At 42.4% G+C, this 26,104-nt stretch overlaps 1 protein-coding gene across 4 annotated transcripts in view; it reads right to left on the reverse strand.

Annotated features, from left to right (window-relative positions):
* The window catches only part of DPF3 (double PHD fingers 3), a 203,059-nt gene that overhangs the window by 83,858 nt on the left and 93,097 nt on the right, over positions 1–26,104 (reverse strand). For all 4 annotated transcript variants that reach the window (XM_024218832.3, XM_024218831.3, XM_026651475.2 and 1 more), the window contains exon 3: positions 21,064–21,171. In XM_024218832.3, coding sequence (XP_024074600.1) covers positions 21,064–21,171 — 108 coding nt within the window. The remainder of the gene's footprint in view (positions 1–21,063; positions 21,172–26,104) is intronic.

Here is a 26,104-nt window from a genome sequence, read left to right on the forward strand (position 1 = left end):
GTGGAATACACACAGGGACCATCAACTGAAAAAGAACTTTATGTCATCTACAATTTTGCCACCTCACTACTGCATACTGCTGATATATTAAACAAGGCACCTAGTACAGAACCTTGAGGCACCCAGCTGGTAGCCTTTTGCCATAATGAAAGTTGACCATTTAATCCTACTCTTAGCTTTCTCCTTCCTAGACAGTTTTTGATTGGTGACAATACTTTGCCTCTCACCCCATAACTACTTAGCTTCTTTGGTTATGCAGGATCTTCTCAAAGGCCTTTTGGAAGTCTAAATAAGTTGTTGAGTCTCTTTCTGTATCCGCCCTAATTTCCCAGGGCCTGGGTGTCTCTACTTTACAACCTTGGTGATTATAACTCTCATTAGGGACATTCCTGAGGTGGGGGTGCTTTATCAGCAGCAGAAAAATCTTTTTTTCAATTTTAGTGATGAACTCCCTGAGTTTCACCCAAGGCTGGTTTAATATGGGAGGGGAGGTGATCAGGTCTCAGGCCTACACCAACCTCTTCCCCTTTTTCCATTACTTTACTACTTCCAAGAGAGTAGAGAGACATGATTTTCCTTTGCAGTCACCATGCTGGTTAGATCCTATCATATCTTCCAGGTGTTGCATTATTCTATTTTTAATTATTGTTTCAACCAATTTGTCGAGTACAGATGTAACGCTTACTGGTCTGTAGTTCCCTAGATCAGCCTTCTATTGAATATAGGTAACAATATTTGCTGCCCTCCAATCCTTTAGAGCAGTAGCTATTTTTAATTATCAGTTTGCTCCAACGCCTCTTCTTCTGACATCTCAGTCTCTGAGAGTACCTCAACTTTATTACCCCCCAAAGCTGCTACTAAAACTAATATGAATAAAAGTTTTCAAGTTTTTAAAATAGAAATTTCAATACACTTTATATATAAATCTCCTCACCGTTGGGATTTCAAATGCAACAATACCTGGCTACTGCGTGAGATACAGGAAGCAAACTTGACCAGTCTAGTTTCAATGTCAAAGCTAAATAAAATACAAAAATACGTGTATATTTTAAGTCTTTTCTCCATTTTAATTAACTATGATATAACTGGTGATACAGGTAAACATTGCACACACACACACACACACACACACACACATTATAACTTAAATTACTGATTTTAACTCGACTGTGTCCCTTTCATAGTGATTAAATTAACATGGATATTTTTGTTTACTAGCTAAATGCAGCAACCTGCATAAGTATCAAGGTCCTTACACTTACACAGAATCTGAACAATCGTCCATGTCAACATCACTCCTGGGTCTGTTCATTAGTGAACTTGCTACTTCCAAGAGAAGCACATTTTTATAGGTCCTACAAAATGGGAGGAGGGGTTAAAATATCATTTTTTATCAAAACAGCAGTACGTTCCACCCTTAAATACGCACAACTTAATTCACAATGAACTGGGGGCTAAATAATTTCACAGTGCCTACTCAAAACACAAATTAAAAACAACCTTTCCTTTTTCTAGACAATGTAATGTATTTGTTTCACAATGGATCATTTCCATCTCCACGGTAGCAGCTGCCACCGGAGCCATCATCTCTGTGCACTCATAAGCAGCTCCATTTCCAGGTCTAATTGGGAACAGAGATACTTATTGGGTGAGTTCCAGCATGATCCATCACGCCAGAGACAGCTACTGTGCGAACCAAAAGCAATCCAGCTTCCAAAAACCCTCTTAGACAAACAGTGACTATGCTACAGGGATTCTTGTGGTTTTTGGTGCTGTTTCTCTAAAACTTAAGAATCGCCAGAGGAAACTATATATTAAGAATCCAATAAGTGCTGTTTAACATAGATAAATCCAAAGACGTAGCCTTAATAGCCACAACCTCTTTAAAATTACACAGGTGGTCAAAAAAAGCCACCTAATTCGCAGCAAACAGATCTACCACTGGGTGAATGCAGCCACTAAGCTCATTAACAGGATGTGGCAGGATGTGCCTGAAAGTGTAAGACAGTGGCTCAGTGAGCAATTAAATCCCATGTCACTTTAAAATAAAAATCTATCAGTGTCACAAGAGTGTGAAGCCTCAGCTCCTCTGCTGTTTCCCACCCCCAGCCTTTTATTTATCATGGCATATCGGGAACAGTGAAAGTCACAACGATTATAATGAAATATGCCATATAAAAACCAGATTAAGCCTGCTCTTCTTTTGGGAAATATGCAGAGAGAGAAGCTGTCTGTTAGCTGTCGAGTTTGCAAAAGATACCATCTTTTGGGATGGTGCTCCCTGCCAGCAGACAGAGTGCCCCAGGGGAAATGGTGGTGAAAAACCCAGACAAGCAGCATCCATCCATCCATCATATGCTCATCTCCAAGGCACAAATATAGCATTAGCGTGCAAGGGGGCGGGGGAATACTTTAAGAAGAAATAGAATACAATGCTCTTGCTTGAGTGCTGGATTTTGTAGCTGTTTTGGGCAAAACAAGTGAATACAGCATCTTTTGTTAGCTTGTTTGTTTTTTATATTTGTGGTCAGTTTAGTGATTTTCTTATTGTTCTTGAATTGGATGGATTCACAGCAGTGAGTAGAATTAGGTATACTGAGGGAGAGCAGGTGCTCTGCAAGTTTCCTTCTACACACTTCTACCAATGCAACTCAATCCTGATCTCTAGCAGCTCTCTCCTATTCCAGATCTGGACCTTCACACAGCTCTGCCATTGCACAGCCGCAATCCCTGTCATTCCAGCTCTGGGTGCCCAAACAGCATTGCCATTGTGCTTCAATCCTGACCCTCAGTACCCTCTGCTATTCCAACCCTATCCTCTACCTGCTTTCCATTCTGTCAATGCATCTCACTCCTGACCTGTAATCCCCTTCTATTCCAGTCCTGGGATCTATACCCAGTTCTGATCATTCCCTGCCACCCGGCTCCATGACACCTCCTGCTAACCCAGTCTTGGGCCTCTCCGGAACAGAAATTGCCAATAGTGCTGAACTGTGCAGTGGGCTAGTAATGCAAACAAATATCTTCTGGGGACTAGTTTGAAACCACCACATTCATTTCACTTTTGATCTGAGACAGACTGGGAGAAGCCAGGTCTCTAGTGGAAGTGAAAGGCTACTGCATTAAGTCATTGTTCCCTCCTTGCCCAAATGTCTTCACATCTAAGGATGATTTTCCTGTGTATCAATGCCCTTTCACACCTCACTGGCAATGTAAAAGGGGACTGCGTGTAAGAATTGGGTCCTAAATCACCATCAGGGAATGGCAAACCTGTCCTTGAACTAATCCTACTGGAAAGTTTGAAGATGTTTGGGAAGCAATGTCTGTCTATTATCTCCCTCTCGCAACACATCGCCCTGGGTGGGGTGACTGGATTGGTGGATTTTCCTCCCTCACATAAAGGCCCTCTTCAGGGGGCAAACTGGGGCTGTACTCCACCCCGTAGGATGCTGCAGTTTAAGGATCAGTGGGGCCCACCAATCCCTAAAATGGGCCTCACTAAACAGTCTTTCTACATGTAAAGGCCCACTGGGGCTTTCCTTCAATTTATGCCCCAGAAAGCACTGGTGGATTGGAAAATCCCAGTGCTTCATCCCTTCCTTTCCTGCAAAAAGTACTAGGCTTGTGGGGAGAGAGAGTGAGAGAGAGCAAGCAAGGATGTGTGTGCGCTATGGGATTGTGCAATTCCATGGGACACTCTGGGTAAAATTGCAGGAAAACCCCAGGATGCCTTTGAATGTTCAGACAGTTCCCCAGGGCCCAAGGGAAGGATCCCTGGATGCCACTAGCACCTACCTAATTGTACACCACATGAGGTTACCAACAAAGGGGGAGAGAAATAGGGTTGCAGGACTGGTAGCAGTCCTCAGAACGTGGTTAAGCATTGTAAAATTTGCCCATTACTAATCTGTATGTTTTACAAGCAGCATATGGTGGACTAGTCTCTAATAGACATCACAGTAAAAAAATAGCCCTCCCGTTGATTGTGTCGCAGAAGTAATTTACACGTTTATTTCTCTGCACAAATATAAATCAATGTCACATATAACACATTGTACCTGCTTTTCAAAGACTTCAAATTTACACTACCTGGCTAAATTATGAAGCAGATAACTTCCCCCAGGGCATCAAATCCTAAAGTAATCTCTCCCTCTATTCTCCCCTCCGAAACCATTGTTCTAATTTTGCAGTCTATGCTGTTCATTCTCTCTCTTGAAATAGCATCCTATACAAGTTTAAAACAAGACGTAATGTAACTCACCCTTTCGCAGCATCAGCTCATGTAACAATTATAGTATAGTATTTGAGGAAAGAGATTGCATAATCCCTACATGTAACAGCAGGCAGTAATTCAGGTAGTACGGTGCAGTGGAGCTAGGTGTGATCTAGACATCTGAGCAATAGACAAGGAATCAGGAGCTGCTTCTGGTGTCAATGCTCTCCATAGCCTTGAGCTAGTTACAGCTTCTCCACCTCAGCTTCCCCATCTATTAAATGGGAATATAATTACATACCTTCTCAGGGAAGGGTGGGAGTGTTAATGGGATGTGCTAAGTGTTATTACAGTTTGCTAAAAAATGTAAATTTTAGATTCTCCTAGGGCAATTTGTGGGATCTTGTGAGATTTTGCAGGACTGCTATAATATCCCATAGGACACCCTAGAGAGCTTGTAGTGAGAATTCCCCACATTTTAGTCAGGATGCTTAATAAGCAAACTGCATCACAGTGTTGCAATTGTTGCTAGACCAATTGCTTTAAGAAAGTTTAATTGACATACTCTAGAGCAGGGGTCGGCAACGTTCGGCACGCGGCTCACCAGGGTAAGCACCCTGGCGGGCCGGGCCAGTTTTATTTACCTGCTGACGCGGCAGGTTCGGCCGATCGTGGCCCCCACTGGCCGCGGTTTGCCGTCCCGGGCCAATGGGGGCGGCGAGAAGCTGCAGCCAGCACATCGCTCTCCCGCGCCGCTTCTCGCCGCCCCCATTGGCCCGGGACGGCGAACCGCGGCCAGTGGGGGGCGCGATCGGCCGAACCTGCCGCGTCAGCAGGTAAATAAAACTGGCCTGACCCGCCAGGGTGCTTACCCTGGCGAACCACGTGCCGAACGTTGCCGACCCCTGCTCTAGAGGGAAGAAAGGTTGTCAAGAGGAATTTCAAATGGGACAGGGAATTGAGCATCTTGGGTGCTGTCTCCAGTCCTGCCACTAATTTGCCGTGTGATCTTGGGCAAGTCACTTACCCTCTGCCTGCTGTATCATGGAGATAATCCTTACCTACCTCACAGGGTGTGGTGAGGCTTGTTTAGTGCTTGCAAAGCACTCAGATACTCAAATAAGAGTGCCTATAAAGTGTAAAGTACTATTATAGCTGCTTGCAAAGGTTTAAACCATTTTTCCAGTGAAGAAAAAGAAAGTGCAAAACTTAGTGGCCTTTATTTGCACACATAGCAGATTTTAATAGCCAACTGATAAACCTCTAAGAATGAGGATACTTACCCACATTGGTAAAGGCCATCAGACAGATAGAGATATGTAATTGCTACGTATTATTACAAAGAGGCAAGCTTGTAATGCAAACATTGACACTTTCCTCCAGAGGTGCCAATAAGTATCTTTCTGGCATTGGGGAAAAGCACAACAAATGCATCCACGGCTCTGCCGCCACATGAAGATGAAAAACTCCAACAGCTCCAGAAAGATTGTAGATTATACCAAAATGGGTAAAACAGGAAGATTAATGGCAGCAGAGAAAATGCAGATGGTGAAAGGGAGCCTGCAGGTTTAGCAAGACTGTGCATCAAGGGGGAGGAGGAGCAAGAAGCAGCAAGGGGGAAACAAGGTGACATTCAAAGGCGGCAGAATGCCTTCCAAAAGGCCAGCCAGAGGGCAGCTGTGGACACAGATGGGCCATCTGGGGTAGGCAGGCTCATGCTAACATGGCAATAATTACTTCTTAAAAATTGGCAGGGAGGTGAGAGGGCCAGAAGCAGATAAAAGTGGTTTGTTCCACAGGCAGATAACGGAGTAAAAAGGATGGCAAACAGGAAGACAAGGATACAGAGAGAGCACATCTATTTTTAAAAGAATGTACAAATGAGAGAGACTGAGAGACCCCACCAGGAGCCCACTGTACGGAAGTTTCCATGGTCACCTGGTACATTGGGCCAACACCACAAATAGATTCTTTCCCCATGCTAATATTTTCCCCCAAGGCTTTATTATTGAGGTTTAGGGAAAAGAGCTCAGAATGAAAGAAACAAAAGGGTTTTAGACAGTAAATAGTAAAAAAGCCCAGCTCAGACTGTAACCCTGCCCTCCAACACCACGACATGGAGTTCTGACTGCTCAGAGACTCCTCTGATTTTACAGAGTTCCCTGGCTTTCTTCTCATTGCCTGAATGGGCCTTCAGCCTCCAGCATGCTCTATTGCTCCATCCTGTGCATCTCTGGAAGAGATGTACCAGGTTTTATACCTGTTTGCTTGCTGGTAGAGAACTGGAAAAGCAAGGCCTCCCTTACCCCACTCTGACATAAGAGTGGCTTAAACAGGCTCCGGTGGCTTTCTCCTCTCCTATTCCAGGATAGCAACCTTTCTCCACATCATTACCTGAGTTCATCCTTCAGGTAAGAATGAACCTTTTTACAATCCACTTCCTGGTTTCTATCTGAAACCAGATGGCTAGCACTGGGGAAATGAGGAGCTATGACCCACCCTTCCCTCTGAGCTCCAGGCTCAGAGCCCCTAACAAATACACAAGAAGAAATAGCCCAGTCAATTGAAAGGTGCTGACTTTTCTTCCCCAAGAGCTCTTTTCTTATTCCCAGTGACAATTTTCTCTGTCACAATAGCACTTTATAATACACGTAGAGCATCGATAAAAATGCAGCTACCTCCAAGGGTGAGAGGCCAGCAGATGGCCACACTACGTAGTATAACAGTTTGGGGAAGGCAAAATATTGGCTAAAGACACCAAGATAAAATTCCTACTCTTTAAACATTCCCTGGAATCTTCAATGTCCATATAGAGCAGATAGCAGCTCAGTACTTTAGATCTTTTCTGAAAGACCTTCTCGCATTAAATTGCACTGAACCCAAACGAAAATATGAAGGGCTGAGTTGCCCCGACAGGGTTTGAATGTATGTTTCTCTAGGGAATCTGACTCAAACCTGATGTTTAGATCATTAGGACCAACCCAGAAAATTAAAAAGTAAATATATTCATCTATTTATTAAATGTATCAATCAAACATCACTTTGGTCCACACGTAATATGTTTAAATTCACCAATGTCAGGTCTAAATGGACTCCTGCAAAATAAGTCAAACGTGTAGTCATCCCTCATCCTCCGCCCCTACATACACACCCTGAGGCAAAAGTCAGAGAGAGAAAAATAGACAATCCTATTACACTGTGCCCTGAAGGTCAATAGACTCTGTCTCTGTCAATCCAACAGGATAGTGAATTCAGGAGTCCTAGACATCCCTCCAAGCCCTTCCAGCAGCCTTCAGACCATCAAATCTAGGAACTGTTAGCAAAAGTGTCCGAGCTGATGGCAAATGTTGCAACAGCAAATAAAGTGTAAGGTAGTCTCTTAGGTAGCCATACCATTTGGTTGTCTCTAGTACTACTATAATAGACCAGGACTGGAGCGAGTAGATGCAATGCATACTTGAAAATACTAGATGGGGTGGAGGAAGGAGTCTTAAGGAAGAAGTGGGGGAGGGAATAAGATGAAATAGCAGCAAGCTTGTGTAATCATGCCCTTGCATATTCAAGCCAAAGTACAACAGGCTTGTTTTGAAAATTGCAACAAAATATATGAGACCTGGATGTTTGTTAGCCTGCATTATACCCTCTGTCTCTCTCTCACACCTCCCCCTCATCTAGCAGAGAGGAACTAAACTGCAGGAAGGTGTGGTAAAGCCCTAGACCCTAATAATGTCTGTCCTCTGCCTCCACTTCACCTTACCGAAAAAGGCAAGGCGGCTGGATGAAAGTGGGGGAAGGGAGAGGACTTCATCCAAGGGGAAAAGAAAGTGAAATACAAGAAGCTAAGAGTTGTGATCCTCCTATATTACCTTTCATTTGACTAATGATGAGCCAAAGGAGCTTCTGGGCTGGGCTGCAAGATTGATGGCTGCAGGCAGACTCCACAGTGAAGAGACAAATGATTGGTCATTCCCCTCCGATGCACAGAGACACATGCATCCTCGCAGCCATACCAAACCCCGTCATACCCCTTTTAAAAAAGGAGAGATAAACACTGGCAGATGGAGGCACCTGGTGTCCTTTTCCCACAGAAGGACACAGTTCCAGGAGAAGCCCTGTCCATTCCCAAACATCTGGCTGTGGGATTTGCTAGCTTCTCTCCCTCCCAGAACAATCATCCATCTCTGGAACTCAGTGCAGGTCAGGGGAAGCTGAAGAGAATGGTATGACAAGCTCATCAATCTACACATGCATGTTTAGTTATTTAGCTTTCTTTAAGCTGTTCCTAAATTGCTACCAGTACGAAAAAGTGAGTGGTGGAAAGGGCACAGTGGACTGGAGTAAGTCTTATGACTGTTAAAATATTGTCCATGTACTAAACCAGTAGGAAACTAATTAAGATTCAGGATTGAAAAGTGGTTCCATCTGTAGCATTCGTTAAGTTCAGGTGTATTTGGGGTATCATTGCTAGCAGGAAGGGTGATTTATTTTGCTCATTTGGATATCAAAAGAAAGCCCCACAAAAGTATATTCAGTTCATAGATTTATAATGCTCTACTCCAGAACCTCGGAGTGGAGCCACTACTCCTCCAGATCGAGAGGAGCCAGTTGAGGTGGTTCAGGCACCTGGTAAGGATGCCCACTGGGAGGCTTCCTTTGGAACTCTACCGGGCACGTCCCACTGGAAGGAGGCCCCGAGGCCAGCCCAGGACACGCTGAAGAAATTATATCTCCCAGCTGGCCTAGGAATGCTGGGGAATCCCTCAGGAGGAACTTGTTGCAGAGGAAAGGGAGGTCTGCTCCTCCCTACTCTCCATGCTGCCCCCGCAACCCTCATCAAGAAAAGCAGCATAAAGAGAAAAGAAGACATAAGAAAGAAGAAGCTATTTATAATGCCATCCCCAGTTATAGCAGCTTCAGAGGATACTCAGTCTTGATTCTTGCTCCATTCAATTAATAGTGTGTTTGCTAATACTGTCCTGGTCTATAGCATCACTCACAGTTACAGCACTGCTGTTTTCAGTTTTACAGCTGTGCTGCTACCTCACTTCAGCAATGCACATTACGTGGCAGATGCATCAGTAGCATCATTCACAAATGTCACATCACTCTTTACATTCCTAGCTACTAGGAACTTACTTTTATCATCATGTACCAAGTATCTCTACCGGATCACTCATGGATATAGCATCACTGAAGTCAAGAGAAGCTACAGGTACTCAGCACCTCTAAAAATCAAGCCACCTCCCGTCTAAGTGTGGGTTTAGATGCCTGACAGTATGACCCACATTTGTGAACACTGGCTTTTCTTCCAATAACACAAGGTGGTTGGTTGTTGGTCTTTTTAAAGGTCTTCTCAGTAGATCCATAGGTCCTACACAGGAGTATTTATTATTATTATATGTATTTCTAAGGCATCCATCCCAGTAGCATCTAGGTGCCTATACCTATATTTAGAAGTCATTCATTTCCCTCAAGGAGGAGGAGTAAAGTTTCCATCCCTCCCCACCCCATTAAGGGCCAGACCCTTAAATGATATAATGGATGCAGCTCTATTGGCTGGAGTGACATCCATTTACACCAACTTAGGATCTGGCCCTAAATTATCAACTTCATTTAAGAGGAATCAAATCTAGTGCATTATAAGAGTGATATCTGGGTCTGGGAGGTGACATTTAAAAGAAAACACACACATGCCTTCTCCCTCCCAATGCACAGTACACACCTGCCCTCATTCCCCCAAGGAGATTATTAATGGCAATGTGCTCAGAGGCAAACACTGGTGGTGTCTGAAATCTGACGCATAAAATACTTGTATTTATTATGCATTTAAATGCAAAATGCAGGGAATATTGAAATGAATTGTAATCCAGTAAAAAAATATTTAATATCCATCAGGTACAAGATGATTATGAGTCTGTAAAATGTTTACCCCAGAGAATGAGAATGACAGATTAAAAATGTCCACTGAAGAAGGACGGGGACGGATGGTGGAGAGAAAATTATCACCCAGTTCTCACTGAGCTCAGCAACTATGTCAAGCTTGGCATGTAACATTTTGAACTGGACCTTAATGTTAACATTTATTGTTCATTCCTTTACATTATGCATTGGAAAAAATAATCCACTATAAATGTTATAGTATTTCAAGCTACAGAACAACTTCATTTGCCATATACCAAGAAGTTAATAAAACTGAATACATGAAATTGCCATATTATTGAACAAAATGACATTCCACAATCTCTTTCTTATTCTTTTAAGAATTTCTTTATTAAAAGTGAGTATACAAGGAGTAGTACATGGATTCCTGGTCTAGTAGTCCTTCAGTTTTAGAGGGTTCAGTACAAAATGCTACAAAATGCTGAGTACTCATACTCTGACCCAGCAATTCCATTGATTTCAACAGGACTATTCACATTCGTTATGTTACTTATGTGCTTCAGTGCTTTGGTGGGTTGGGGCCAAAGTGATCAGCACCTTGCAGGATCGAGCCCTAAGGTTTTGATCCTGCACACACTTTTGCATGCACCGAACTCCAGGGATTACTCACATGCCTAAAGATACTCACATGTATAAATGTTTGCAGGATTGGAGCCACAGGGCTCAATCCTCAAGACCTTACTGCCAGTCATAGGGCACCATTCTCCACTGCTTTGCACCTTGAGTAGTTATTTACACCGGTGTCAAGTGGGGGGTACCACACTGCCAGATCAGACTGGGAGGGCTTAATTTCATTTACAAAAAGTCCCCTTTAAAGGCACCTTAAAGAGAGTGTAAACAACAGTTAGAACCACTTTAAGGCCCCTTTAACACTGCCAGAATGGTGTGAAGTGCCCTTCCTGCAACTGAAAATCAGGCCCAGAGCATTTTACAAGCAATTTGCAAAAACGTAAATGAGTACACAAGGTGCAGAGCAGTGGAGAGCCAGGCCCGTACTGCTTACTACCATGAGCAACTCCATTGTCTTCCAATGGGACTCTTCATGGTAGTAAGCACTAGGCACAGCAGTGTTGGCAGGACTTAGCCCAGAGGCAGAACAACGAAAAGAGAAGTTTATTTTAGACCATTTTATTTAGCCGAAATTCCAAATTATTTTGAAGCCTGGTTATTCTCTCTCAGCTGTTTATTGGTAGTGAACTGTGAAACTGCTGGGGCCAAACAGTCCTCAAAATTACACTGATGTAAATAAGGAATAATTATTAAAGTCAATGGCGTCACACCAGTGTAAGAGTAGCATGAGAGAAGAACCAGGCTCCTGTACTGTCAGGACGTTTTCTGACTTCAAGTGTCATGTGAGGCAGAAGTTGCTCAAGAGAACAAACTTTGAGAGGTAGATGAATCGTCTTCAGCAGGGCGGGCATGTATCACTCATCTCATGTGACACTCTGGCATTTGGCAGCCCTGACACACCTCCTTGCTGGGATGTCCTACATCCAGAAGAGTAACAGGCATTCCTCTACACTTAAAGCTTTTGAGGGTGTACCAATGTTGGCTGGGGGAGAATTCTTTTAAGACATTTTTACACAGGCTAAAGCCCTAGCGCAGATGCAGGTACGTGCTTTTGCTGGTTTGGTTATTTTGTTTGGGAGATCCAGAATAAGCTATAATGGCAAAAGCACTGAGTTCTTCACTGGCATAAGCTGCATCTACACTAGGAGGGTTTTCTAGTTATAGGCAAACCTTTCCTAATGTAGACTAGGCTTCTGGAGTTGCTCCTCCCCTTTGCTAAGAAGCACTGAAGTACCTCTCAAATGGCCTAATTTCAAGGGATTCCCCTATTTTAGTCCTCAGGTTACCTACATTCCACACATATTTGGTTTCCCCCTTCCTTTCGTTTTTTTAATTGAAAATTACTTACATCAGAAATAAATAATTGTGAAAGTAACATTATGGAAAAAGTTATTTCCTGTACACTAAAGGAATGAATCCCCACCATTTTACACTGCCAGAAGGAATAATTCATCTCTCTCATTCTGAATGTGTGCTGGAACTAGAGGTGCTGCCGCACCCCCTAGCCTGAAATAGTAATAACAAACACCAACACAGTTTCCATGGTTTCCATCAGCAGCACCCCCACTATAAAAATTGTTCCAGCACCCCTGAGTCTGCGTCACACACTGCATCCCACATTTGAGCCTTGGGAGGTTAAGAGGTATGTGCTGAGGCACCTTCTCTGCAATATGCCAAGCAGCTTCTCTGCTTCCTGCTGGATCTCAGCCAGATAAACTGCAGGCAGCAGGGAGCGGGAAACAAGAGGAGGAGGAGGACTTAAGGAAGTAGGGAGAATGCACAGGCAAGGTCCAACCTCAGTTAACACACACACCCACACCTACGCCAGCTATCCCAGGCACCTGCTACCACACCCAGCTGCCTTAGGCACTCCAGGCCAGCTCCCAAAGAATTGCTCAGCACTTTGCAGGATCAAGCTCTACATGGCGAAGGGTTCTGCAGAAGCCATTATTAGCTTCACCAGTGCCATTCATTCCTTCAATTTAATAATCTTCTCAGTTAACCTCTCTGTAATGAGAACGACGCATGGGAGGGCTTACAAGAAACTGAACTTTTATTTCCTGTCACCAGTCACAGGCCCTGGGTCACAGTTCCAAAGTTAATAGACTTGGCAGAGAACATGGGTCAGTAGCTACGGACCCTTTATTTAAAATGTAAAGAAGCACGGGGCAGATTCCTACCTGACCTCTACAGACCAATGTGCTCTCACTGCTTTGCTCTGCTCCAGTGACACAAAGCAGTTGGAGTGTCCCATGGAACTGGCTTTATGGCTTTATTCAGCTACGCAAGAGAAAACGTGAAAGATGTAAATTTTTAAAACCCGGGAAATAAATAATAATTTTTAAAAATCTGGGAAATTCCAGAAACAGAAAAGTTATATCCAAATCTAATTCAAGTTACTGTGCGGAAACAATGTACATATCTGACACACCATTAACAAAATAAAAACACTTAACAGCAAAGAAACTCCTAGTTAAGGACATCACAAATCTCACACCAGCCACATTAAAAAAAAAAAACAATCAACAACAAACAAATTAGCCAAGAGTTGTTTTTTTTTTTTAAACGGTGATTAAGTTTGGATGCTTCCATTTTTGGAGACCCAACTTGAGAGACCCTACGCGTGCTAAAATTCTGTTCACTCATCTTCTGAAAAATCAAGCTCCTTTCAAGTATCTGAAGCTGGGCAGATCATTGTTACCAGATATAACAGAGTCATCCATATTTCAGCACAACACAACTTTCACTCTCATTCAAGATGAATAGTATCTTTCCAGCAATCTCTAAATAGTAAATAAAACAAAAAACCCTTTGGAAACAGAAATGTAAAAATTAGATATGTTCAAATTAATGGCAGTTTCACACACAGTACGTTTTTGTTATGATTTCCAGGTTTTGCAGTTTTTTCTTTTAACAACTTTCAAATTTGCTTTTGTGTAGCTCAAGGAAGACACATTTTTTTTATATTTAAAAAAGTATGTGTCATTCATTTGAGACCCATAAACACATAATTGTGCATGCAAAAATGCAGGGTCAGCTGCGTGCCTCAATTGCACACTCTGATCTGGCAAACATGTAAATACCTGCTTTACTTTAGTCATGCAAATCATCTAATTGAAGCCAAAGGACTGCTCATCTGCTTACAGTTAAGAATGTGCTTAAGCATTTGCAGCATCAGGGCCACTGGATAACATTTTCAAAAAAAAAACCTAAAATGTTTAGGAGCCTAAGTCCTATTTGAAAAATCAATAGGACTTAGGCTCCTGAGTGCTTACCTCACTTTTGATAACGGGACTTGGAGTGCTTGGGAAAATTTTACCCCAAACTACCACGGTTTTGCACACATTTTGTACCTGGTCTAGATTTTCTAGGAATGGTGACTCAGGGAAAGGCCTAGGGCTGGTCTATACTTAGCCGCTAGTTCGGCGGCTGGAAATCGAACTTCCTGGTTCGATTTATCGCATCTGGTCTGGACGCGATAAATCGAACCAGGAAGTGCTCGCCGTCGACTGCGGTACTCCAGCTCAACGAGAGGAGTACCGCGGAGTCGACGGGGGAGCCTGCCTGCCGCGTGTGGACTGCGTCTGAACCGCGGTAAGTTCGAAGTAAGGTATGTCGACTTCAGCTACGTTATTCACGTAGCTGAAGTTGCGTACCTTACTTCGACTTGGGGGGTTAGTGTAGACCAGGCCCTAGATGGCCCAGAAAGGTACAGAATTAACATTTCCCATGTCCTGATTATTTGCTACTTTTGCATTGGCCTGATCCACAGCACACTGCAGTTAGCGCATGTCTGACTTCAATTGGCTTTGGATCAAGCCACTTGAGAAATTCAAAGCCCCAGTGGCTTCTTCAGGAAGCCCTTTTCCTAATTGTAAGAGCTGGTTCATCCAGGCAAGAAACAGAAGCAAAACCCTGTGATTTATGAGACCAATCACAGCTAACCAACACAAGTGTAATTTCAAATAGCAAGTATCAAATACTCGCCGTGAACTAGTCCAGCTCTATCTACAGAGGAAAGGGGGAGAAAGAGACAAAAAGTTAGTCCCATAAATTCCAATGACAAATTGAGAAAATAGCAATGTACTTGCAGATAGTGCACAAGTAGAAAAAGTGGTTTAGTTTTACTGACTAAATTATCCACCAAGAATTATTTGCTCGTCTCTAAAAATGGGTATATTTGATTTTCAGACATCCAAGATCATGAAATTCCATTTGGGGCAATACTACACACTCATTGTCCTGCCCTTGAAAGCTAGAATTAGAAGGCTAAGAAGTTACAGCTTATCACAAGATAACTGCTTCCAGCAAGGACTGTACGTGCTTTAATTCCCTTAGGGGGGAAGTTATCACAGCTTAGGCAGCCCTGGTAGCCACACAATGCACAGCTCACAGAAGGTCAGCGCAAAGCAAGAAGAGTTACACTGGGCAAAATCAGAACCGTCTTTACAACATTTACCCTGCTCATGCAGCCTTGCAAAATTCTATTCATTCAGTCACCTGCAGGGATTTTTTTTTTTTTTTTTTGGATGAATGAGTTTAAATAGTTGTTCTGCATCATCATCCTGGTAAGGGTAGATAAGCAGTTTTTGCTCCTGGGCTGGTAAATTTTCACGACTGTTTTGCAAGGCTGTGTGTTGATGACCAAAATGTGGTTTAAAAACCCATGACAAACAACGTGCTTTTAATTTATATAGTCCTTTTCACTTGAAGACCTCCAAGTGCTTCACAAATATTCATTAATTAACCTTGCAACACTTCCCTAACATAGATAAAATAAAACAAGTATTATTATCTCCATTTTACTGACCAAGAAACTGAGGTAGCAAGATTTGGACTTCATTCTTCACTGCATTGCACCTTGTGCAGTCATTTACTCTTGTACACACATGGGTATAAAGTGCTGTGGGCCAGATTCTCTGGTCCATCAAGTTCACTTTGCAGCATGTAAGAAGAGCAAAGTGAACAAACTGGCTAGAGATTTGGACTGGAGAATTCCCCCTCTGGAGGGAGAATCTCTGCTGATCTAAAGATGGTGGAGGTAGTGTAGACTGGGCTAAGGATGTGTATAAGGGGATGGGGAGGGGGGGTGTCAAGGGGAAGGAGACCCCCCACTAGCACAGTTTACACTTGTGGCAAAAGTTAGAGTAAACCCCCTGCTGCTAACTTCTGCCAGGGTTGGGTGGATGAAGATAAGGGCATTACAAACGTTTCCCAGTGGCGGCTACTGTCTCTTAAGTACAAACTAGAGACAGAAATAGTGGAGAATAGGAGCTTACAGTTCCAACTATGCAGTGCTTTTGCACTCACTAGTCATCTACATGTTGATGTGCTTTGCTGAATCAGAGCTGCGGGGACTTGTCCAAGGGCACAAGAGGAATCAATATTTACTTTAGTCCAGGTAAAAGCTAAACCTGGTCAAAAATGGGGTGGAAATGTCAATGAATTTCCTCTTATCCATTTTTCATCAATGTTTTCCAAACAGACTTAGAACCGATTGAAAAAAAAATAGGAGTTGAGCAGTTAGAAATTCTACAAAACTACATAAATGGTCCATTTTGCTTACTAATTTCAAACATTTTGAAATTTTCTGACCAGCTCTAATAAAAACCAAACCAAAACAAACAAAACAAAAAACTTCAGGAGTTCCTGTTCCCAGTCTTGTGCTCAGACTATGAGGCTGAATTTCACTCCAAAGTGATCTAGAAAGTATTATATCTGTGTACATGCTGTACAACCACAGGGTATACTATATCCAAATGTGCATTATATCTGTTGCTCTTCTATTTTGGCATGCAGCACTGTACGCTATAAAATACTTGATGAAAATTAAAGTCTATTTCTCAAAATGTTAAATGTTTCACTGCTTGTCCTCCCCACCACGTGTGCTGTACGTAGAACAGATGGTGGAAATCAAGGGATAATTTTGAGATATTCTCTAGGTCATCCAGACGTTGTCGGCTTGATGCAGAAATTACAGGGTGAAATTCTATGGCCTGTGTTATGCAGGAGTTCAGACCAGATAATCGTAATGGTCTCTTCTATGCGTCTGGGAGTTGTCCAAATCTAACATTTGACCTAACTGTACCATAAAACTGCCATAGTTTCACTGAGATTGCCCTAAATAAATAAATACATTAAAAAAAATAAACCATTTATGTCTCAGAGAAATCTATACAAAGAAATAAAACATATCCGGGGGGAGGGATAGCTCAGTGGTTTGAGCATTGGCCTGCTAAACCCAGGGTTGTGAGTTCAATCCTTGAGGGGGCCACTTGGGGATCTGGGGCAAAATCAGTACTTGGTCCTGCTAGTGAAGGCAGGGGGCTGGACTTGATGACCTTTCAAGGTCCCTTCCAGTTCTAGGAAATGTGATATCTCCATAATTTAAAAAAAAAAAAAAAAAAAAAACATACATTATGGGCTTAAGTATCGAAGAGGTAGCCATGTCAGTCTGGATCTGTAAAAGCAGCAAAGAGTCCTGTGGCACCTTATAGCCTAACAGACGTTTTGGAGCATGAGCTTTCGTGGGTGAATACCCACTTCTCATGCATCCGAAGAAGTGGGTATTCACCCACGAAAGCTCATGCTCCAAAACGTCTGTTAGTCTATAAGTTGCCACAGGACTCTTTCCTGCTTTTATAATGGGCTTAATTCTTCTCACACAAGTGTTATACTCATGTAACTCCACTAACTTCAATGGGGTTACTCCCAATTCACATCTGTTTAAGTGAAAGCAGAGTCAGGCCCTGCACACACTAATCTCATGTTATTTGTTGCTCCCTCTGCTGGCCCTGCAGCAGTAGTTATCTGTGCAGACAGACGCCCAAACAAGAAAGTAAGCAGAAATAAGCAGGGTTCATTTCAAATACTGCAACAAACGTAAGGGCTGGCTGGAACCAATGACTATCATACGGAAAAGGAAAAAAGAAATCCTCTAGAAAAAAATGTTATTTTTAAGCATTGGAGGGTATGTTACGAATAAAACCCTCCATTGTTTAAAAAAAATGCATAAGTGGTTGAATAAAAAGCAGATTTTTAAAAACACATTTTAAGTTTAAGATTTGGGGGAATATTGCCAATAAAATATGGATTGGTAATAGGTTATGGAATTCCTCACCTTTAGGTCAATTCTAATCCCTGTCAGTAGAGATCCAAAGTTATTACCATCTTCTGGCTGTCAGGTCAAATTTGGGCCAAAATTTAGCATTTGCAATAATGTTTACAAAATCTGAGATCAATTCCTACACAAAAAACACCATTGTGGTGAAATTAAGTCTGCAGGCACATATCTGGGGTTTGAACTCTAATAAACAACAATTTTTAGGGTCTCATAGTTCCAGTGCACCTTGCTCAATTCACTTAAACTTTTACAGAAATGTTCTAATTTAGCCACAGATCTAACCTACCAATTTTGATTCCAATATAATCCTTTTTGCAGATTTTAGGGTTTATAACATAGCAGAAACTCAAAGGCAATTATGGAATACATTACAGTTTCCATGATTATTTTAAACGTTAGTTAAAACGCTTTATAAACAAACTTTTCCCTCCGACATTTGTAAGTGAAACATTGCAGTCTTGCACTACTGTATGAGAACAAAGAGTGTAACTGACTAGAAAATGACTGGAACCAATGATGAAACTTATTAACCTATTTTAATTGGCCAAGCTGAGAGAAATGCTAAAAGGAAACAGTCTACATAGTGAAAAGTAGATTTGACTTTTTTTTCAGCTCTAATAATCAAGGATGTTATTTGAAACATAGGTAAGGAAAATTGAGACAAAGATGATCTTGTGGCTAAGGCACTGGACTGGGACTCAGGAGATGTGGGTTCTGTTCTTGGTTCAGTTTCCGGCTTTGCCACATACCTCTTGTGTGACCATGGGCCAGTCATTTAATCTCTGTATGAGTAAGTTCCCTGCTACGTAGTTGTGCAGTGCCTAGCAGAATGGGGCTCTAGCTCTTGGTTGGGTCTATAGCCCCTATCAGAACATAAATAATAAAAATACTAAAACTTTTGAAAATATATGATTTTTAACTTGACTGTCCATTTAATGCCCCCAATCCTGAGAGGCACTGAACTCCTGGGCTATGATAAGCAACCTTCAGGATCAGGTGTAATGTCACTAAGAGAATTTGAAGTGTTTGGATGAAGGGCACTATAGATTGCCTATAAAGATCCATGTGCATTCATACACAGACGCAGTGATTTATTTCCATGAGCCCTAATGCTTATTTCTTAAGATATAAAAGTACCATTGAAAGATGGAGTCCAGCACATGTGAAATTAAATGTCATAAATATTTAGTGTAATTCATAATTGCCTGGTAATACAAAGTGATAATGGTGGCTATATTGTCACTTTAAGTAGCTACTGCAAATGAACTTATGTAGTACTTTATTTCTGCCGCATGGTCTATGTGACAGAATGGCTGGGTTTTCATAATTAGTATTAACATAAAAATTGCTAGACTGTTGATCACATGATTTTACTACAGCTACCCATGCAACTGTCCCAGTCTACAATGGCCAAACAGAGGTGGTTGTCCAAAGGTTGCTGTAGCAACAGCTATTTAGGAGTTAGATCACAAGATGTGAAGACGATAATTACTGTTAAATGAAAATATTTCACAAACTAAATTCCACAGGCACAGTGCTGGACACTAAGAGCATTGTTAATTATCAGAGAGATTTTTGTGAAATGTTCACATTAGCATGGAACTAAAAAATGACAGAGAAAATACTTTAATGCAATTGCCTTTCACACTAAAGGGGGCTTGTATTGCATGTATTTATTTTAATCATTAACCTTTTCGATTACCAAATGCAATTGGCTGAGACATGGTCCTGTTTTTTGACATCTACAGATGAAAAGTGCTATACAGTGCAAAAGTATATTGTATTATCATTATGATTTTATTACAATAGAGTAATTTCTCCTTTACACTGGTGTGAGATCACGATCAGTCCCCTGCTCTTGATTTTGTCCATGGTTTGTAACCCTTATTTGGCAATTACAGTATTTCCTTCCTTTTACCCATCTTATTAGTAACCTCTGCTATCATGGGGATAATGAGCCAAAACCTGGTCTCACTGAAGTCAACAAGAATTTTGCCTCTGACCTCCCTGGAGTCAAGACTTGGCTCTGCATCTTTTCTACCTCCTGCTCCACAAATGACTGCACTAAAACCAATTCCCTGGTATTGTTGCTCACCACTCAGTTCCCAGACACCTTCTGCTGCCAAACATTTTTTAATATTTTGTTAATTTATATTTTTGGTTGAGTGTGCGTGTTTTATACTGGCTGTGTCTCTCCTCTTGAAAACCACATACAGCTCCCAGGGTGTTCCCTCTTTCTCATACATTTACGACCCTAAAGACAGTACGCCTTTATTACTTACTGCATCAAGGAATGCACCACAGTGCACTCTACCGGACACAGCTGCTGATCCTCCACATCTGCTTTACAATAACTCATTCAGCATCCAGACTCTCCATTTCAAATTAATTTAGTGGTGGGGAGGAGCACCAAGGATAGCAAGGGTGAAAATTGAGGGGACTAAAACACACACACAATGTGCCACATCCTCACTAACTGTTATGATTAACTATTTATATTGCAGTAGCACCTATTGTGCTAGGCACTACAGAAACTTATCAATGCACTATTCTGCACACAAATCAGTGGTCTCACCCCTCTTCCTAGCAAAGATTTCACAACAGATGCCATAGTGAAGCTTCATGTTACTAACACTTTGGAGGTCACTATACCAGGGTTCAAAAAAGAACTAGATATGTTCATGGAGGATAGGTCCATCAATGGCTTTTAGCCAGGATGGGCAGGGATGGTGTCCCTAGCCTCAGTTTGCCAGAAGCTGGGAATGGGTGACAGGGGATGGATCACTTGATTTCCTCTGGGGCACCTGGCATTGGCCACTGTCAGAAGACAGGATACTGGGCTGGTTGGACCTTTGGTCTGACTCAGTATGGCTGTTCTTATGATAACGGATACCTACTTGTCCCGTTATATCCTTATGAATGGAAGACAAGATTCATGTAAGTGGGTTCAGCTCCTGTTGGTTTCAAGGAGAGTTACACCCACTTATGCCAGGGATGAATTTGGCCTGCAGACTTGTATTTCTTTTATTTTCTAAAAAAAGAATAATGCAATGGACTTGATAAAATCGCAAAGAGAAAAAGAAGGAGACAGGCAAAGACAGAGTCCAGAGACTAAACACCAGTGCTGTGCGTATGCCAGTCTTCACTTGATCCATGACACCTCAGTGAATGCAACACAGAGGAGAGAGAAAGTGACAAAGAAACACAAAACACGTACCAGGTTTAATTTCCAGAAGCTTCAGCCTGGAGTCCTCAGGAGGATGTAAGCGTCTCTTTTTGCGCCAGCAGCGAGCAGGATATGTGTACAGCTGACCTGGGGCCAGTCCTGTGGGTTAAAAGCAAAAAATAAATGTGGTCCCATTTGCATTTGTAAATCCCCATTATTTTCTCTAGCATCTCTGTTTCTCCATACCCAGTATTACCATACAATAGGGTTCAATCCTGCAAGGTGAGAAGCAGCTCAGGCAACTGAAGGTATTCGGCATCCCAGAAGCAGCTCAGCATCTTGCAGGATCAGCCCTACAGAGAAGCCACACGTCTCACTAACATATTTCACTCTGCGCAGGGGTTTACTGCAACCAGAGCTCCACATTAAAAAAAAAAAAAAAAAGGGAATTATAATAGATAGGATGGGAATGGCTTTGACACCATGGACACAAATGGTCATTTTTGAACAACTTGACAATATCAAACCCATGTCAATAATGCAGAACAATCCTACCATATGGTGATAGCTGAGCGGTCTAAGCCAGCCTGGCATAACAGCAAAGAACATTCACCAAACCAGGAACAAAATCTACTCCCCAAACCAGATGATGATAATGAAAAAAATTGACACCCTACTTACTTGTGAAAACTGGGCCATCCCAGTTGCTCACCCCAAAAGAATAAGCAAATCAAATTTGGCAAGTGCAGCCTAAGTCTTCAGTTTGAAATATGGAGACTCCCAGAAAATAAAGTTCAAATCCCAGCAGGGTCGAGCCACCCTTTATCCTCTTGAGGCAGATAAACTGAGCATCAAGAAATTTACTGTGGGATGGGAGAGGCTTTTGGAGGAGATCCTGAAAATAAAGTTCTTGTCTGCCCTGCATGGATTGACACCTTCTGGAAGAATGGGGGTTGGCTCAGGTGGCCTTAGCAACAATTTCCCTTCCCTGTTATGCAGTGCAACAGTTGTTACACACCCTACCTCAGAGAATGCTGCATTTCAGTGGGTTGTGTATAGTCTATGACTGGCTTTGGAAGGAAAAACACTGTGAATTACCTAGCTCTTCTGTAGTGCTTGACATACTTCTTCCAGGCGCTTTACAAACCTTAACTAGTATTTAAATTGCTATTATTAAGGTATACATTGTGACTGGCTGTGGGTCGTTGTGGGGGAGCATACAAGGACTCTAACCCTCCCACAAACATGCCCTGTGCAGGGGCATTCACAGCCTTACTCTGGTGTAAAAAATTGTGTGAGAGGAGAATCAGGCTCCTTGACCTGTCCCCTTGGGATGGGGGATCTGGGTAAAATCCTGCACCTGAGCTTTAACCCAAAACCTAACTTTTCAAATCTAAAAAAAAAAAAAAAGCTTTGGTTCTATTGTTTCTCGGTCTCTCACAAATTGGCACTTCTAGGCTCCAGCAAAGATGGTGAATCACAAACACCAAAATACTATAAACTCAGCTGGAATCAGGAAGTTCCAGAAATATTGTAGGAAGGCCTCCAGCCCAATCCGACACCAGATGGACTCAGATAAGCTCCTGCAGGCCTCCAAACTGACCCTATGAACCTTTTGAGGGGAGCTCTCCTCTGCTATTCAATAAATCCCTGCTCAGCAGTGTTCAGCCAGCCACTAAACAAACTTTCACTTGATCCAAACAGGTTTGATACCATTTTCAAGAGGGAAGATTTACACCATTGTCCCCCACCCCCCGACCACCAATCTATCAACACGATGACACAAGTAAAGTGTGAACCTTTGGTCATTTTTGTGGAGGAGGTGGCAAGAGAGGGCCTTTTACATCTGCTTTGAAGCTACCTCCCCTACTCTGACTCTGCCTGTGCCCACGGTAAAATATGTACAGTTCTTGCCCTCTCTAGTACTTGCTGGGTTGTCTTGCACGGCTGTGCCTTATAGGGCAACCACAGAAGGTTCCAACCATTTGCTTATAGAGGAAATAGCAGGACCTGCAGTGAGTTATGTTGTTTATCTCATTAGTGTAGGAGAGTCATAATTCAAAGCTTGCGTGAAAGGCTGGGGGAGGAAGGGAAAAGAGGGAGGGAGTTATGTGCAGTATTGTGTGAAATTAACCCTGAACTGTGTGAGAGGCAGCCTTCTGACTCCTTTACAAGAGGGCTGTAAGAAACCAAGTTTATCCATGGGGCGTCTGACTCTCCTCTCCCCCTTTTAAACCCTGTGTAAGTGAAAGGAGGTTCTGGATCTTTTCTGTTTGCCTGCTTCAGGTTAGAGATGGGGGAAGTGAAGGCCAGTAACAAAGCAAAGGGGTGCATACAATCCAGACACCAGAGTGGCTGGTGGAGAATTCTCATTGGTTTAATATTGCCACAGCACACTATGTGCAGCCTGGAAATGGCAATGCTCCCACCACAGATAGATGCTGGGTCCCGTCACAATGGGGCTACAAGAGATGGATGGTACAGAGAGACCCAAGGGAGCACTAAATGAGCTAATCACATCAAGGAACAGCGAATATGGGGGAGGAGGGATTCTTGGTTTCTTTCTAAATCATTATAGTTTAAATAAAAAAGACCTCGGGTTTGGTCGCTGATGCAGATACAGGAGGTTTCAGCCTATTTAAATTCTAACCTAAACATGTCTTGCCACTAATCAGTCCTCACCACAGCCCTGTGAGAAAGGGAAACTCTACTATCGCCATTTCATAGACAGGGAAACTGAGGCACCGTGATGCGAGTAGGACTAAGGTCGACAAATTTGCCCAAGATAACAGTGAGTTAGTGACAAACCTGGCCAAAGAACCCAGCTTTCCTGGCCCTGTGCTTTAAACACTAGACAATGATTCCTCCCATAAGTGTGTCTGGTACAAGGCTGCCTTGTGCCATCCTTGTAGCATATGCTCCCTCCAGCATCTGGCTTCTACATATAATAAATGCATACCTGCTTATGTGTGTGAGTGAGTTCAAATCAATAAAAATAGCAGTATCTCACTCATAATCAGATGCTGCAGGAACAGAAGATCTTGGGGTAAATACATTAACAACAACAAGAAGAAGAAGCAAAAATTAGCTTGTTTTGCCAAAGCATAATCTCCCTGGAACAGGGAGCTTTCAGATGAAACAAAACCAACAGTGGTCACTAAAGATCCCATGAGACTTTTCGTGAAGGAAGGTCCCCAGAGACCTAGACGAATTCCAGCTCAGGTAACTACATTCTGCCTACCCAAACTCCCCTGCAGTTTCGAATGGATGAGGTATTACTGCCTTCAGAATTTATCCTAAATGATAATGTAGTGTTGCTGTGCACTAATAACACAGCTTCTACATCCCACACCAGGAGTGGCTGCATTTCAGTGATCGGTGAAGTGACTCCCACGTATCCTTTACTTAGAGGTGGTCTTACTTTGGGTATTGTGAGGTTTAACTAATTAGGGCCAACCCTAGCCTCAGGACTTGTTTACATTGGGTGGGGGTGCGGCAGGAGGTGTTATGCTGGAATAGCCATTCCCCATGAATTCCATGTGTGGATGCTCTGACCCTGGAATGAGAGCACCTCATTCCGAACTAGTTTAATCTACTACCAAAATGGAGTAAACTAATTTGGAATAAGGCAATCTTATTCCAGAATAAAAGCATCCACACATAGAATTAATTGGGAATAGTTAATCTACTTTAAATTCATATGCTACCTTGTTCTGGGTTAATATTTATGTACACACAAGCCCTGAGTCCTGGTGCGTAGGTGGGGAACAGTGCAAGATGCCTTCCCCCATTCTGTGCCCTGTGAAATGGCCAGGGAAAATTCCAGTCCCTGAATTTGATGGAATGTAGGAACTGTTTCCTCTGTATGCCTCTGGGCCAGCTATGATTCCACCTGGCCAGTCACAGAGAAAAGAACAGGTTGCACCATCCCAAATCTGTGGAACTCTCTACCACAAGAAATAAGAATGACCAAGGACCTCCCCACAAATAAAACTAGACACAAAAACACATCTTGGACTTAGCTTTCCCTCAACCTGCACCCATACAAAATGCACATGAACACACACAGAAACCAAGAGCTAGAAACTAGTCCAGACATTTCTCCCAGAGGCTAGGAAGGAAGAAAGAGTGAGAGATTGTTATTTCTCTTCTTAAACACTTGAGACATTCAGATTCTATAGCCATTTAAGCACCTAGATAGGTTTGCTGAAACACATGCAAAAAAGTGGGGCTAAAATGAGGGAACACAACCTGCTTCCTGCCACTATTCTCATTTGCAAAAGCATCACTACGGAGTTTGATCTGAACATAACCAGTCTGCTCCCTCCACAGCTGCAAACCCCAAGAACCAAAGCCCACTCACCTTACTTCTACAAGTAGGCCCGTTGACTTCCACGGGACTACTCACAAGAGTAAAGAAGCAGGACATGGAGCTAGTACTGCACACATAGATGCTGTCCCTTATTAGAAATCGCATTCCTCATGAGAGACCCACATTTACCTCTTCTGCCCCAGGCCACCACCACCACCACCACCGCCACCACTGCCGCCACCATCTTGGTATGATTTCATTTTTGCTTACTGTAAATGATTTACGCAAAAAGGAAACCCATAAATCACAAATTATACAAAATGCTATTTTGGCTCTAAAATGAATCACATATTAGTTAAGGAGAGGGTGCAACCTCCATTATCCAACCATCAAATATCCAAAACAGAGCTATATCATCCAATGTCTATTGAACTGAGAACGTCAGTTATCCAGAACCCCAATTATTTATAAATGTGTACACTTCCCACCAAGGCACTTGGATAATCAACCCTTCACTGTAAATTTTGGGTGTTCCCCTCTTATTTTGGGTCTTTGTCCCAAATATTGAAAAAAAAAAAAAAAAAAAAAAACTTGGCATAGATCAAAGTGTCAAAAATTCCATTCTCTCAACAAATAATGCATCTGGCTACATTCCCAATGGCTTCAGTGGGAGTTTTGTTACAGTAGGGTGCTTAGGGTTGACCCAACAATAATACTTTAACTTCCACGCGAGGATCTCAATTTGTTCTACAAACATTAACGAATTAGAACCTGATCAAA

Source organism: Terrapene carolina, unplaced genomic scaffold (genome assembly GCF_002925995.2).
Source record: "Terrapene carolina triunguis isolate 2854851 unplaced genomic scaffold, T_m_triunguis-2.0 Scaffold96, whole genome shotgun sequence".
NCBI lineage: Eukaryota > Metazoa > Chordata > Testudines > Emydidae > Terrapene > Terrapene triunguis.